General features: G+C 36.7%; 1 protein-coding gene across 6 annotated transcripts in view; it reads right to left on the reverse strand.

Moving 5' to 3' along the window:
- Positions 1 to 14,165, reverse strand: part of ZMYND11 (zinc finger MYND-type containing 11) — a 110,882-nt gene that overhangs the window by 33,067 nt on the left and 63,650 nt on the right. For 5 of the 6 annotated variants that reach the window (XM_049798107.1, XM_049798104.1, XM_049798108.1 and 2 more), the window contains exon 3: positions 11,614 to 11,773. In XM_049798107.1, the coding sequence (XP_049654064.1) occupies positions 11,614 to 11,773 (160 nt within the window). Of the gene's footprint in view, position 1; positions 217 to 11,613; positions 11,774 to 14,165 lie in introns of those variants that run through there. The other variant, XM_049798110.1, reaches the window with a different exon arrangement.

The raw sequence follows: 14,165 nt of genomic DNA on the forward strand, positions 1-14,165 counted from the left end.
CCTGTTAATCTGTTTTCTCCAAGTCCCTTAATGGTAGCCCAGATACTCGGTATTAAGTCACTCTACTATCAGGTGGAGAGAGGAAAAGGGAGGGGGAAAAAAGGCAAAACGCTATTCATGAAACTCCCCTTTATGGGGATTTGCTGGTTTTACACTGTTGAACTAGATTTCTCAAACCATCCAAATTATGGATATCCTTTGGACCCAACCAGTAAGCTAAAAAAAAAAAAAAGGGTCACATATATGGGAAAAACAATTATAAGTCAGTTATCTCTTTGGCGCAATCATGTTTATTTATGAATAGTATACATACAGTTCTGTTGTCCTAAATTCAATATGACGCAAATGAAGGAAAGCATTTTCCATGGAGCTCATGGTCATGGTTCCCAGCACTTCCTGTGTGGCACTTGTCCCATAGCACTCTGGACTTTTTTTTTCCCCCAGGTGTTCTGTTTCAAGTACTACTCCAGAGTTTCTTTGCTGTTTACGTATGTGCTGCTGTGGTGTTTCTCTATATCTCTCATCCACACTCATGCACACACAGATTCTTACAGATCACTGGATTTTCATTCAGACCCACCTGTGTGCAAACTCATGGTCAGCCCTGTGTAGTGTCTATCTTTAACAGTCCCTAGAGCTCCAGCTGTCAAGTGGATAAAGAACTTAAAACAGTTTTTCACATTTAGTCTAAAGGAAGAGTTATTAGCAGATACACAGTATATTTCGCCCACTTTCTACCGTAACAGCACTTTTGATCTGTCATAGTGGTGGAATCTACAATGGCAACCAGGTCCATGCCAGCAGAAAGAAGTTGTTTACAAAATATAAACTATTTAAAAATAGTAGTATTTGCATGCTACATTTATTTCAAGACGTTTTCAAATCACCAACCCAAACCTTAGTGTAATCTTTTCCTGACTATTTCATAACCCTTTAGAAAACTAAAAAAGGATCTGAATGAATGAGTTCCTACCATTTCTCAGATTTCCATTTCTTTGACATCTAATGAGATAGGCCATGCCCAATTTGAAGATATCATTTCTGAGGCAAATGTTCTGGATTCTCGTATTTGAGGATCTGGGAACAGCCATAAAGAACACATCTTTCTCTTCTCCCCACTACCATCAGCTTTAACATCAGAGTTTTTTCAATTTTCCCACCTTCAGCTAAGAGAGAAGCCTTTAAAATCTTGGATTCTGCTGCTAAGGTTTTTTTGTTGGCTTTCAGTAACTCTTCACTGGAACCCAACAAAGTTGACTACTAGTCCACATGAAGTAGACAGATACATTGGAAGAAATGCCTCCCACAAGAACTACACATTACTTTTTTCACATCTTTCACTTTGGTCTAGGTTTTGCAACCTGCATCCATCATCATCTGCTGTTGAGAAGTAATTCCTATCTTCTGTACTCAGTCTTTCATATTTCAAACTTTCTGCTGTAAATGAAAACCCTTTATTATAACAAGTGGTGGTACTGCATTCTAGCATGGGTGCATCTACAATACCATCACTCTTCTCTGATATCCAAGTCCTCTCCTTAAGAGGTCTCAGAGTATGCCACAGGAACCTATGCCCCCATTCACATTAAACAAAGCAGCATCTATTTCTTTCTCCACACATTCTCCATTCTTAATCAATCAGTTCCTTTCTGTCTTTTTCAGGCAGCATCTGTTCCTGTCAAAGCTTTCTTGATTGGACACAAGCTTTACTATAGATAATTGTTAAAACTTTGCAGTGCGTTTCACAGTCTTTATGACTCACGAATACAATGAACCACTGTGGGGACACACTACCTGTGTGTGCTCTTGTCCTCCAGTACAAAACCTGAAGGAAACGCTTCTGATTCATACATTTGTGGTAAGTAGGTACAGCACACTTAAGTAATTTGTCTGTTCACCAATACTTCTCTCAAAGTGTAAATATCAGAATCTGTGCCCCATAAAAAAGGCAGTCTGAAACAGGCTCAGATGAGAGCAGTTTTAAGAGCCCTTAAGAACTGTGGAAATGCTAAACCGTGCTCAGCTTTGAAATGTCTCCCCTTCCCATGTATCCACTGCTTTTGCAATACTGTTGAACTTTCAAGTGTCTGCTCTGTAGTAAGAGTTTTACAAAACGTGGCTGTTTACCTGTAGAGCTGGACAGGTTGGAGCCTTGCTGCTTTTTTTTTTTTTTCAGAGGAAGACTAGCATGTGCACCTTGTATGTGCACACTGGCCTCTTTTTTTAAAAAAGACTGTATCTTGCTGGGTACAGTAGCTAGTAGGAAATCTTCAGCTTATCATGGATCTCTGGCAGATGCATTGGTTTTCACTCAGACACTAGCATGCATCAAATACTACCTGGGTCGAACAAACATAATGTGTCATGGAACACCATTTCCAGTATTTTCTCAAACACAGTGGGGACACTGTGTATGTTTTTTTTGCCAGAGGTTCTAGCCTGCTGTGAGGGCAGTCCTCCTCCTGCCCTTTGGGTCAGCTTTCTCTTCATGCCACAACATTCCTGGCTCCATCTATTCCTTAGCGAGCATGAATCCTCCTGTAAACTTGCTTTCAGTAGCCCACTGAATCTGCTTTTATCTTTTTATCAGAACGATAGGTTAGGCTCCGAACTGAGGAAAGCGTGATTAATTCCTTGACGGCTCAGAGGACTTACTCCATCTTTGCAGCAAGTAAATAGTGAGCTAGCTGTTTAATAAAGTATTTCCCTTTTATCAGTGCTGTACAGGATCCATACTTGATCAGGATGATTGCTTTACAATGATACAGTTTCTTAGATCATCCCATGTTTTACATTTAATGTTAGAGTAATACAATAGAGTAAATTCAGCATCAAAATAAGCTTATTTTCTCTCCTGTAGTTTCCTTGTATATATGTATTTACTAGACACATTGCCTCCTGTTTTGCATCTATTTTTTTTCCTACTGCTTTTGCTCATCAAAAGTGCTCAGCAAATAAACAGGCATCCATCTCTCCTTCAAAGCCAAAAAGACTTCAGCAGCTAGAATCTCTTTATGAAAATTGTTTCATTTAATCTTCTCCTTCCTTTTCTAGAAAACTACCACAGCAGGTAGCTACAATGATGTGTGCTTTTACAGACAAGATAATCTGTCCATTGCAAATCAGTTGCCTTTATAGATCCTTTCCTTTGATGACCTGGGCTTCATCTTTAAAATGGATTTCCATAAACTGACTCTGTAGGACACTTTGTAGGTATTACTCATATTTTATCACAAAGAAATCCAAAGCAATTATGAGTTAATATGTCCTCACAACTACCTAGGCATCTTGCTTAATTTCAAGTACTTTTACCTACCTATCTATCTATCTATTTATTTGGGCAAGATTTTCATAATCTTGGCAATTAACTGGGGTTTTTTAACATTATTTTTAATTTCTCTCATTTTCGAAATCAGTTTTATTCTAAAAACAACCAACACAAAACCATCACTCAGGAAGACAGACCAAAATCTCCTTCTCCATAGTGCATATTAAACACAGACATACTTATAGACTCATGATAATCCATTTCCATTTTCTTCACTGATAACTGCTGCCTCTTCTGATGCACTGATGTAAGAAGACTCAGGGTCGGCAGTGAATTCCACAGCCTCTCAGAACACTTTTGGCTTTCTTTCACTGAGTTTAATCTGCAAGCCTAAGTTTGTCTAATTAATTTATTGCCAGCTTGTCTTAGAAGTCTTCTATTTCTGGCAGAAACCACCAAAGTCTTCTCTGGATTCCTGCCAAGACAGGTAGATTTTTATTCCCTCTCCTACCTTGTAGTTATGTTCTGGACAATTCAGGATGAGAGGCTCCAAAGTATAGAGCCAGTCTCTAGCTCCCAGAGCTAAAGAAGTGAAATTTCTTCAAGAAGTGTAGTAGCATGCCAGCAGCCAAAATGACTACTAAAACCCCTGTCATGCTTATCTTCTCAGCCTGTGAGCTGTGTTCCTGAAGTAATGAATAAACCTCAGTTTCCTTCCCAAGAAGATCACATTTAGGTAGCAGTAGTTTACATTATTTAAGGTGAGACAATACAAGTATTCTCCTCCAGGATATTAGAAGCAGAAAATAGTTTCAAATGAAAACATTCTTCTTCTTTCTTCATGTTCCAAGTGAGTTCAAGGTCAATAGAAACTTTCAACTTATCTCCTCAGAAACTGGATTCACTTCTGCTATTAATGTCACCATTTTTTACTTAGGTTGAGCTAAGAGGAGCTTTGTAGGCTATTTTCATTCGGGAGATAAATACAGTGATGGAGTATTTATTAGGTGCAATGCCTTTTATTCCACATCATGTATGTGAAGGTTCTGTTCCCCTAGAAAGAAGATGAATCCAGACCAGAAAGAAACCATCTCTTTGCCTGTAGTTCCAAGTCTCCTTCCAAGAAGAACTGTGCACAAAAGGGGTCTCCCTCCCCTTTTTTTTCCTTAGAATATGTTTGCATTGCTTTTCTGGCCTCATTTTCTCCATGGAATTTTGTAGTGGTTTTCTAGGTTGATGCTTCTGCACACACAGAAACATTTCATCTGAACCAACAGCAGAACCTCCTACACACTTCACTTAAATCTCCAACTTCTCGTCCATGTCCCCTGTGCTGTAGGTGTGGCTGGTACTGTTTCAGCTGTCAGTGATATAAGGGCATGAGGGCTGCATTTATTGTGAATGAAGCATGAATATTAATAAGCCCATCAGCTTCAATGAAGTTTCATTCAGTGACTAGCAGGACATAGTAATAAAAGATTCAAAACAGTTGCCAGAGATGCAGAGCATTTTGAACCCACAAAGTTAATAAAAACAACACTACTACGTCAGGTTTGGCACAAAAGAGGTGGAAAAAACCAAGATGCATATTTTCAGAAAAAAATCAAGAGGGACTGATCTATGTCATCTAGTCCATTAGCATAATTTAAGTCCCATCATGGAGGCTTTATACAGACTAGTTTGACTAGTTTACTTCAAACCCATAAGTAAATATTATTCTTCAAAACACCTTTTCAATTAGAAAAAACTTCTTGTGAAATCTGTGAACAACATCATCAGTATCTCAACTCCAGAACAGTGAGTGAAAGCCTCAAAGAAAACGGCATTACATTGACTGAATTTTTAAAAGTCAAGTTGGCAAAGCTGGGAGAAGCAAGCAAAGATGCTGATGAGGTTGTTTTACCAGTTTAAAAGATGCATCATCTCTTAGGTATGGAATAAGTTGGACTCTACTAGTGTCATCTTTGGTAATATGAAGATCCTCCAAACAGTGTGAACTCCTTTTTTAGGGATGAAAAATAAGGATGAGCAGAGAAGAAGGGAAGAAATACTCCTGAACAGATGGGAAGAGAAAAACAAGACTGGAAAAGGAATGCAGAGAATTGTTCATGATTCTTAACCCATCTGGAGACAGGAAGAGCCACTGGAATGGCAGTAAGGCCATTCTCAAGAGCTGCATGCTAATAGCCTTAATGCAAAGACAAAGGAGGGTCTTGGCTTTAATACAGCAAGAATTTCTTGTCCATGAGATGGGTGTTCAGAATTCTAATTTGTTTCTCAAGGACAAAATAGTCTATGCTTTGATTTAGCAATTTGAAAATATTTGCTTTTCTGAATTTTCACAAATCTACAACAGGATATTACACCAGTGGACACCAATTTTTGGTTCATTTAATAAGCAGAATTTTACACTAGTGCACTTGGTGATAATAATTTGCAAGAAAAATCACTGCTTTTAGCACGCGGTGGATTGATATGGTGGAAGTCTGTCGGCAAAATAAGCTCTAAATGATGGGACCTTAGAGGATGGAAAGATGGACAGAAAAGAAAGATTCAAAGAGTTCCAGAAGCTCATTTCCCTTGAGTGCTCTCGTGTGACCAGAATGTTATGGGGCCTGACCTCAAAGCCTCCTCATGCTCTCCCTGAGGTGTGGAATAAGAGATGGAAGTCAGTCTGAACTTTTCTTTCCCACAGGATCATTTATTAACTCTTAGCATCAGTGAATCACCAAATGTAAAGAACACTGGTACTTTCACAATAATTAGGAATCTACCTGGAAGGTTCAAGCCTGGAAAATCCTCAATTTGTTACAATATATAAGAAATAGTAACTATCACAGTTTAGGCTATGTTTGGCTTTGCATCAGTGAATTCACACAGGACTTCAGATTAAAGGCAATACAGATGGGTAAGACAAATGGAGAATTTTTTAAACAATGAAGGAAATTTTTCTTCATTTAGTGTGACATGTTCTTCCTCTTTGTGCTCTCTAGCTGTAAGAGCTTTCATGATAAAGGCACTGGCTGTCACTATTGCTGTTTCATATTATCCTTCTGCTCCTAACTGAAATGAATGGGATGCACATTAAAACCATTCCTCAACCTAGTTAGTTAAAAGCCCCTAGCTTGCAAGCAATAACTGGTAGCTATGTAGGTTGTTTTTGGTTTGAGGTTTGGTTTCAATTTTTTTTAATTTAAAGTGTATTTTATGTATAGGAAAGATTCAAACCCTCAGTGACCACTCTTAAGCTTTTTACAATTATCTTCATATTTATGGAGACTCAAGATGATATAGCTCGTTCAAACAACAGCTTCTGGCTACCGATACTGACCTAGCATGGAAAAATCAATACAATTACAAAAGCAATTAAGCATGGAAAGTAAGGAACCCACCCTTTGCCCAATCTAAAGCAATTTAGATTAACACAAACATAACAGCCAAAATATTCCTTTCTCCTAGATTGATCCTAGCAAAATTGAACCTGCAATATGTCAAATCACAATAATCACTGGGTGTGTGCCTAAGGTCACTAGGGTTAACAAAATCACCTTCAAAACTTGCAGTGCTGGCAGTGGGTTACAACAGAGGTTAAAATGATGGGAAAGCAAACAGAGTGAAGAGATGGATTATTTAGGTAGCTTTGAGACTTGAAAGTATCTGGAGTCACTTTGAGCAAGCACCAGTACTTCCCAGATATAAAATATTAAAAAATCCCCAGTAATGAGTTAGCAAGTTATGAATACATGGGTGTGTTGGGAAAAAGCAGATTCTACTTCTAATGTTTTCTAAAAACAGGAAAGCAAGCAAACTGCCCCTCCAGATAGCATGCTCTTCACTAAACTAAAAAATCTTTAGAGGGAAGAATTGGAGAGGCAGTAATTTAGATAAGGAGAGAACCAAATGCACAGGAAAATGTAACTAAACCCCAAAGTCAGACCTACCTAGCCAGAAGAGTTGCTGGCTCTTTCTATAAGCTATCAATTCAATGATTAGAAAATAGAACTCTGTAGAAGACTAACTTCTTGAAAACATAATTACCTTATATGCATTTTGTCAGTCAAGAAATAGCTCAAAGTGCCTTAACTAAGTGTGAAGCCTCACTCTTCACATCTCATTAAAGAATTTGGCCACTATGAACCAACTTTAAACCACAGCAGTTTTATGAGATATGTTGCATTCAGATGCAAACAATGAACCTGCGTTACTAACACATCTCCATTTTAGAAAAGCACAATATTGTTTGGCTTTATGAACACATGTAAATTGAAATTATACATTCATAATGCCTCTCTCTGGGTCAGTGCAGTTTTATGACTTTAATCATGAGGAGAAGAATTAGCACATTATATGCTCAAAATAGCTCCATGCACACTGTCTGTAGAAAAATCACAAAATATGTAAATGAGTAAGACTAACGAACTCCAAGAACTGTACCTAACTCCCCATAAAGCTACATGACATTGGTGCTTTAATTTGATTTCTTTCATTGGGATTAGACTGAGCACTATTTTACACAGATAAAAGTACATAAAAATCACAGCATAACTGAAAATAGAAATGAATAGGTAAGGAGATTCATGACTCTTTTCTTCAAGAACTACATTTCCCTTCTATTTTATCGACTGCATTGAAAACATAGTTAACAACACCGATTTGCAAATTTTATTCTAAATCCAAAGAGCAAGGAGATAATTTCTTTCTTGTTGATAATAAATAACACTTCCAGATTCCATAAGTTCTGTGAGAAATAGAAATAAAACTTTTAGAAAGAAAAAGTAAACTTCCATTACCAGATTTCAGGATTGACATTTCCCTTGCAAGGCAAGAAGCTGCAGAGATTTTGTTGAACCGCATAATAATGGCATCAACAAACAGTGAAAATGCAAAATTCCTAACTACAATCCTGGATAACAATGGAAAATAATTTCTTCTCTCATTTATTTTGTGTCAATTGCGTTAATCATCTGCAAGATGAGAAAGCCTGTAAGATGAGAACACATTTTGAAAATGTGCAAAACAGCTGTATAGATGGCAAATGAGCAAACAAAATGAATACCTGCGCAAGCCCTGGAGATATAATATTTGCAGCATAGTTCTTGTATAGGTACCAACCCTTAAATATCAGTTGGAATACAGTACGTCTGGCAACTGACTCCATATTTTAAATTTAGTATCTTATATACAAATATTTCTCCCACATACACCTGATAGAAAAAGAGAACAATATCATACTCTTTTAAATCTGATCATTATTTTTCCTAGTTTTTCAGAATATTTATTTTCACACGAGTTGTCCCCTTTGGAAGGGCCTCGTGATGCCCTCAAACTGTTTTGCCTTTGCAGCTCAGCTTGTTCTTTTGTATGGTATCTCTAAATATATGAGATTTTGCTTCATTTTTTTACCACAGCTTCAACATACTGATAGAACAATGATAGCAAAGTAGCATAACTTTTTTAATACATTCCTCTGAAGGCTAAGAGTAACCCTATCAGAGATCGTGTCCTTACTGCATAGATCTATTGTTAGGTCAATATATTTGATAGAGCAAATGTTTGGAAACATGTTAAGTAAGCATCACATATTACCTAATGAATCTTTTCCAAATAGAGGTGTGTTTTCATAATCTGTATACTTTCAATTATTGTTACCATTTAGCAATCAGTCTGCAGTCATCATTAAAACCAGTACTTTCAGGCCTCGTGGCAGTCTCTAGTCAGGAACCTATATAAGTAACAGATACAGGTGCTCAGCAGTTCTGCGACCCAGGCCAGTAATTTATTTACTTGAATATGGATTTAAAATGCTAAGATCTAGACCCAAAAATTCAAAAATGTAAAGAAAGCCCAAGCAAATACTCAAATAAAAAATGGGGGAAGGGACGACAGGAATGTGTCCCTTTGCTAACTCCTTAAACAGCTGGTCCTAACTGACCTCCACTGTGGTGCCAGAAAACAAACTAAAATCCAAGGGCATTCTTCTACTGATGTCACTAGGTGGTGGATCAGTTCTCAAGTCTTTCCCTTTCACATTATGAGCTTTCCAAGTTCCTGCAGTACCAGTCAAACCAAGTTTGACAATTGGATCAAGGGTCTGTCTGTAAGTGCTAAAGTTTGATGAGCCTGAAATCCCTGTTCCAACATCAACAGCACTATTTCATAGCGCTCTATCTCTTACAAGTGGATCTCCGAAAAGACTTCTGTGTGTTTGTCCTCACTGAGGTGCAACTTGAGATCATGGTTCAACAGTCATTAGTACCAAATCTGAGCAGTACTGAATTACAAAGAACTACAAACTGCATCTTGATCAAGGGCAGACAAAGCATCTGTAAAACCATCCAGTGTGTTTAATGTAGAGAACATACCAAACTTCATGGTTTTGCACCAATCATTGGAGGATGAAAAATACTTGATTTGATGTCAAGTGATGACAATGACACTTTGTTACTCATTAAAATTTTTTGAGTAAAAGAACAAAGAGAACGACTTTACACCAAGTCAATGTGTTTTGCTTCATCTGCCTGCAGCATTTTGATTCAGTATTAGGATCAAGAAGTTGGAGGCTGGGTACTGTTGAAACATGGCCTGGATCAGAAGCTGATTCCTATTTTTGCATAAAACTGTTAAGTGCGCACTGGTGTTCCAAACAACTGCGATGGCCATCAGACGTACGGACACAGCGCAATGCATCAGTGATTAGCAGTCATGCTGAAAATACAGTCAATACTTCTAACCAAAGGGCTATTCATAATATGACTTAAGCAGCATCTTCAGTCAAGTCAAAGACAACTCTTCATTCTGAGATAACATAATTACATAATTCTAATGACTCACTGGTAATTTACATGCTGGTTATTTTACAAGTTTCGTTAGATAAATGTTGCCAATAAATAGCAGGAACATTTTTTGAATGACCGTTTAAGAAATGGCTATTGTGAGGCATTTTGATTTTATTTTATTTTTGCTCTTAGCAATAGAGGAAACAAACATACTGAGTACTTGAGATAACTACAGATTTCAGACTTTATGTCATGTTGAGTCAACACAGTTAACATCACCTCTAAACAGATAAAACTGACATAAGAAATACCTAAAAGAGCTAAGCTGGAATTATGAAATGTTTACTTCCAGGGAGAACAGTGAAAACAAAGCTACATACCCTTTAAAGTCTTCCTTGAGGGTTTCTAATGAAATTAGAATAAGAATCTTAGCAGTGACATAACATACATTAAATACATATTTCAATACTTTAAATTAGTGTAACTAGGATAATTTTAACCATAATGTTTTCTGTTATGGATACTGCTTGTTTCCACTTTCTATTTCTCTCACTTTAAACCAAAAAATAATGTTATGTCACTTTCAGGATCTTATTGATGGTTGCAATAATGCAGTGAGTATTTTGGTGCTTTTTAGAATTTATTTTCCTGTAGAGTTTTTCTGGTTTTCCTCAAAATTTAAATTATTATCTATGTCTGAGACAATGCTGTCCATTTTACCAGTATTTAATGCAATTTATATTCCAAAGCAACAGTTCCTAGTTGAACTATTTTAAAACTTTACCAAACTCTTTTTTGAATTATGAAAATGTGGTCTTTTAAATACAGAGACTGGGCTTCTGAACAAGGCAAAGCAACTGTGCAAGCTTTTTCCTACTCTATGGGACTATTCTCAATTAACTTTGTGAGTGCATTCCATCTCAGCTATGGAGGGATAGAGAACACATGCTTTTCTTCCCTTCACATAACTTTCAACCTGTTTAACTCTATTTAAATATTTATGTTACACATCCCATGGAACAGTGTCTGGATGCCTGTAACGAATTTGCTAAGACAATCGTTCCTAACTGAATGCCCTGGTTCTCACAAATATCTGTAAAACACATCTTTTCATGTGTGTTTGTATATAAATGTACAACTTCTTGTTGTACTTTTGAAAGGGAGGAGTTCTTCCTTCCTCAGATTCAGATTAAAGCAAGATTATTAAAAAATTCTTGTCTTTTTTTTTTTTTTAAAGATACCATCTTTGGGATTTGAGGACGTCTGAGGATTTCAAGTAATACCAATAATATTTACTGTCTTCCTGTACAGCTGTAGAAGAGAATACTACATAAAAGTGAGGGATGACTGAGCAAAGGACTTTGCCAGTGTTTCACAGCAGAAAATTCAGAATTTGAGAAGAAAGAGCTCTATGGAATAGGAAAGGTTAAAAAAGTTTAAGAGTGCATTACCTCCTTGTTTACAACCACCAACACAGCATCTATATATATCTTTAAATAGAAATTAAAACAAATTTCATGCTAAGATACCAGAAATTGTGATTTATTTTCTCAAAGACTTTATACTCACAATCTCATCTCCTGGCAACCAATATCCTTCTTGTTCAATACCAGCCTTTGACCCTTTACACCCCACCGTCAGGGTTTCAACAATAAGACCATCCTTGACTGCTAAACTCAGCTGACGTGTGGTTTCTTTTGGATGCATACCATGGACTCGAGACATATACCTGCACACAAAGCACAGAAGTCTTTAAGTGTTAGTGTTAATCTGCCAGCAAAAATATATTCTTTTTCATATGATTTAAAATAATACACAGTCTAAGGTTTAGGTTGTTTTTAAACCCTCAAAATTTATACAATCTCCCCCTTTACTCCAAATCATCTTTTCTTCCCCTTGAAGTTATCATGTACACACTTAGACGAGTAGTAGCACAGTAATCTTCTAGTAAAAAAAAATTACCACACCCCAAAACTAACACCCACACTGCTTGGGCTTGTCTCTGCTAAACTTCCACATCCATTTGTGCCCCTAAAGAGACTTCTTTAAATTAATTGAAACTTACATGTCTGTAATACTTCCTATAGCATACATACTATAGAATGAATCTGGAGATGTACAAATGAATCTACATGATACTCATGAGTACAACACTCTTATAAAAAATGTGAAATTTATGTTATCACATGAAAATCCAACAGCTAGAGTTACAGTACTAAGCGTTTTTTCTCCTTTTCTTGAGATAACCACAATGATCACACTATGATGAACTGCACTGGTGAGAACAAAACATATACAACCTAAGCTGTGTATATACATGAAATTCAGTTGTGTAATGTCGACCTTTACCCAGTATAATTTACTTCTAGACCAACACCAAATATCAACATGGAGTAAACAACATAAAATGATCTTCCCTCAAATAAAGAGGACCTCCCTGGTTTAAGATCATTACACGTCAGACTTTTTTTTAGCAGAAATCCAAGAACATACCTATGAATCATTGCACATGGATAAGTGAAGAGAGCTGCAATCGCATGGAGCAGATAAGTGAATTGACTTGGAACCAATTGTTTTGTGGACATATTTTTCTAGTTATAGCTCCCTTACAGTTACAGGGCTAACTGAATTTCTCTCTCTTTTGGTTTCTCCAAGTACTCTGTCTCTACCTGTCTCCTAAGAGAGAAATCTGTAATTTGCCTGCTTTAAGACAAAAAAAAAAAAAAAAAAAAAAAAAAAGCTGCTCTCAGCTATAGTATCTTCTATTTCATGTTTCATAATAAATACCAGCAACCATGATTCTTTTGTGACTGTCATCACAAACACCTTCACAAAAAATATCAAAGAAAAAATATTTTAAAGCAGTAGCATTACATGAAAAAAAAAGTTATATCAGTTCAGATTTTTTTTTAATAACGTGCCTGACAGGAACTTTTAATGCCTTAGAAGTTATAAATTACAATAAGGGAGGAAGACCACTTTAGGGGTCAGCCCTCCAATCAACCCTTCTCTTTGAAGACATAGGCCTTTCAAACTTCTTATTGTTTTGGATGCATAAAGGTCTTTTCCAATCCTACATTCTCTCTCAAGCTTTCGCTATAACTGGTTTACATTAATGTAATTTTTTTGTTTTGCTCTAAAGGAAAATAAATTTATATAATCATATAGTAAATTTCTGCTTGAGTAGAAGTATGTGTTTGTGTCATATATTATACAATAATCAGAGCAACACTGGACACTCATAAATTTACACATTTGCAGCATGTTTGCAGGATCTTGGGAAGGTGGGTTAGGGTAAAAACTCTTGGAGGCAGATGCTGCTATTTACTATATTTTACAATGTCTACCACAACATGGTTGAAGTCTGGTTGGTTTCTGCATGCTACCACTTCATAAAAAGTAAGTAATAATAAAGGAAATTAATAGAGAAAGAACAAAAATCTGTGCAAGTCTGTGAACCAAGTTAATATATATGAATCTTATGCTGGCTAGCAAAAAGTATCAAGGGCCAAGCAATGACTCAGAAGATAGTCAGATTAGTTCAGTTCTGTATCACACTGGGTGGATGTTCATCTGTCCAACCTGATCTCCCTCTGCTTCTGTAGAAACCAAAATTCAACATGAGAACCTGTTCAAGTGATATTAAACACTACAAATGAGTTTTCCAAGTTCTCCAAATTCCAAGGAGGTCTTAAACATGCAGAGACTCAAATCTATTACTTCACTTTCAGCGTGCAAGTGAACACCATTAGTTTGCTGTAGCATAAAGCACTAAAGCTTTAAAACTGCCTGAAATAGGGAAAACCCCTCATTTTTTATACACTCGTACTCATGTTACATGTATTTCATCTGTGGGCACATATGCAAACATAACATAGCTAGCTTTTTAAAGTGCAAATTATCTTTGTCAACATTTGCTAACTTCACTGGTTTTTCAGCAAATTTCCACTTTAACTCTGTACTAATGTCCCCGTCAGAGCCACAGCATTCATGTCTTCTGCAATTTCTTCAACTCCTTAATAGTCTCAAATTACATAGCATAGGTATTATCATTCTTCCCATTTTACTGACCAAACAAATCAGGCAGTGAGCAAGGAAGTGATTTCCCTACAGTTACACAG

The sequence above is a fragment of the Accipiter gentilis genome, chromosome 4 (genome assembly GCF_929443795.1).
Source record: "Accipiter gentilis chromosome 4, bAccGen1.1, whole genome shotgun sequence".
NCBI lineage: Eukaryota > Metazoa > Chordata > Aves > Accipitriformes > Accipitridae > Astur > Astur gentilis.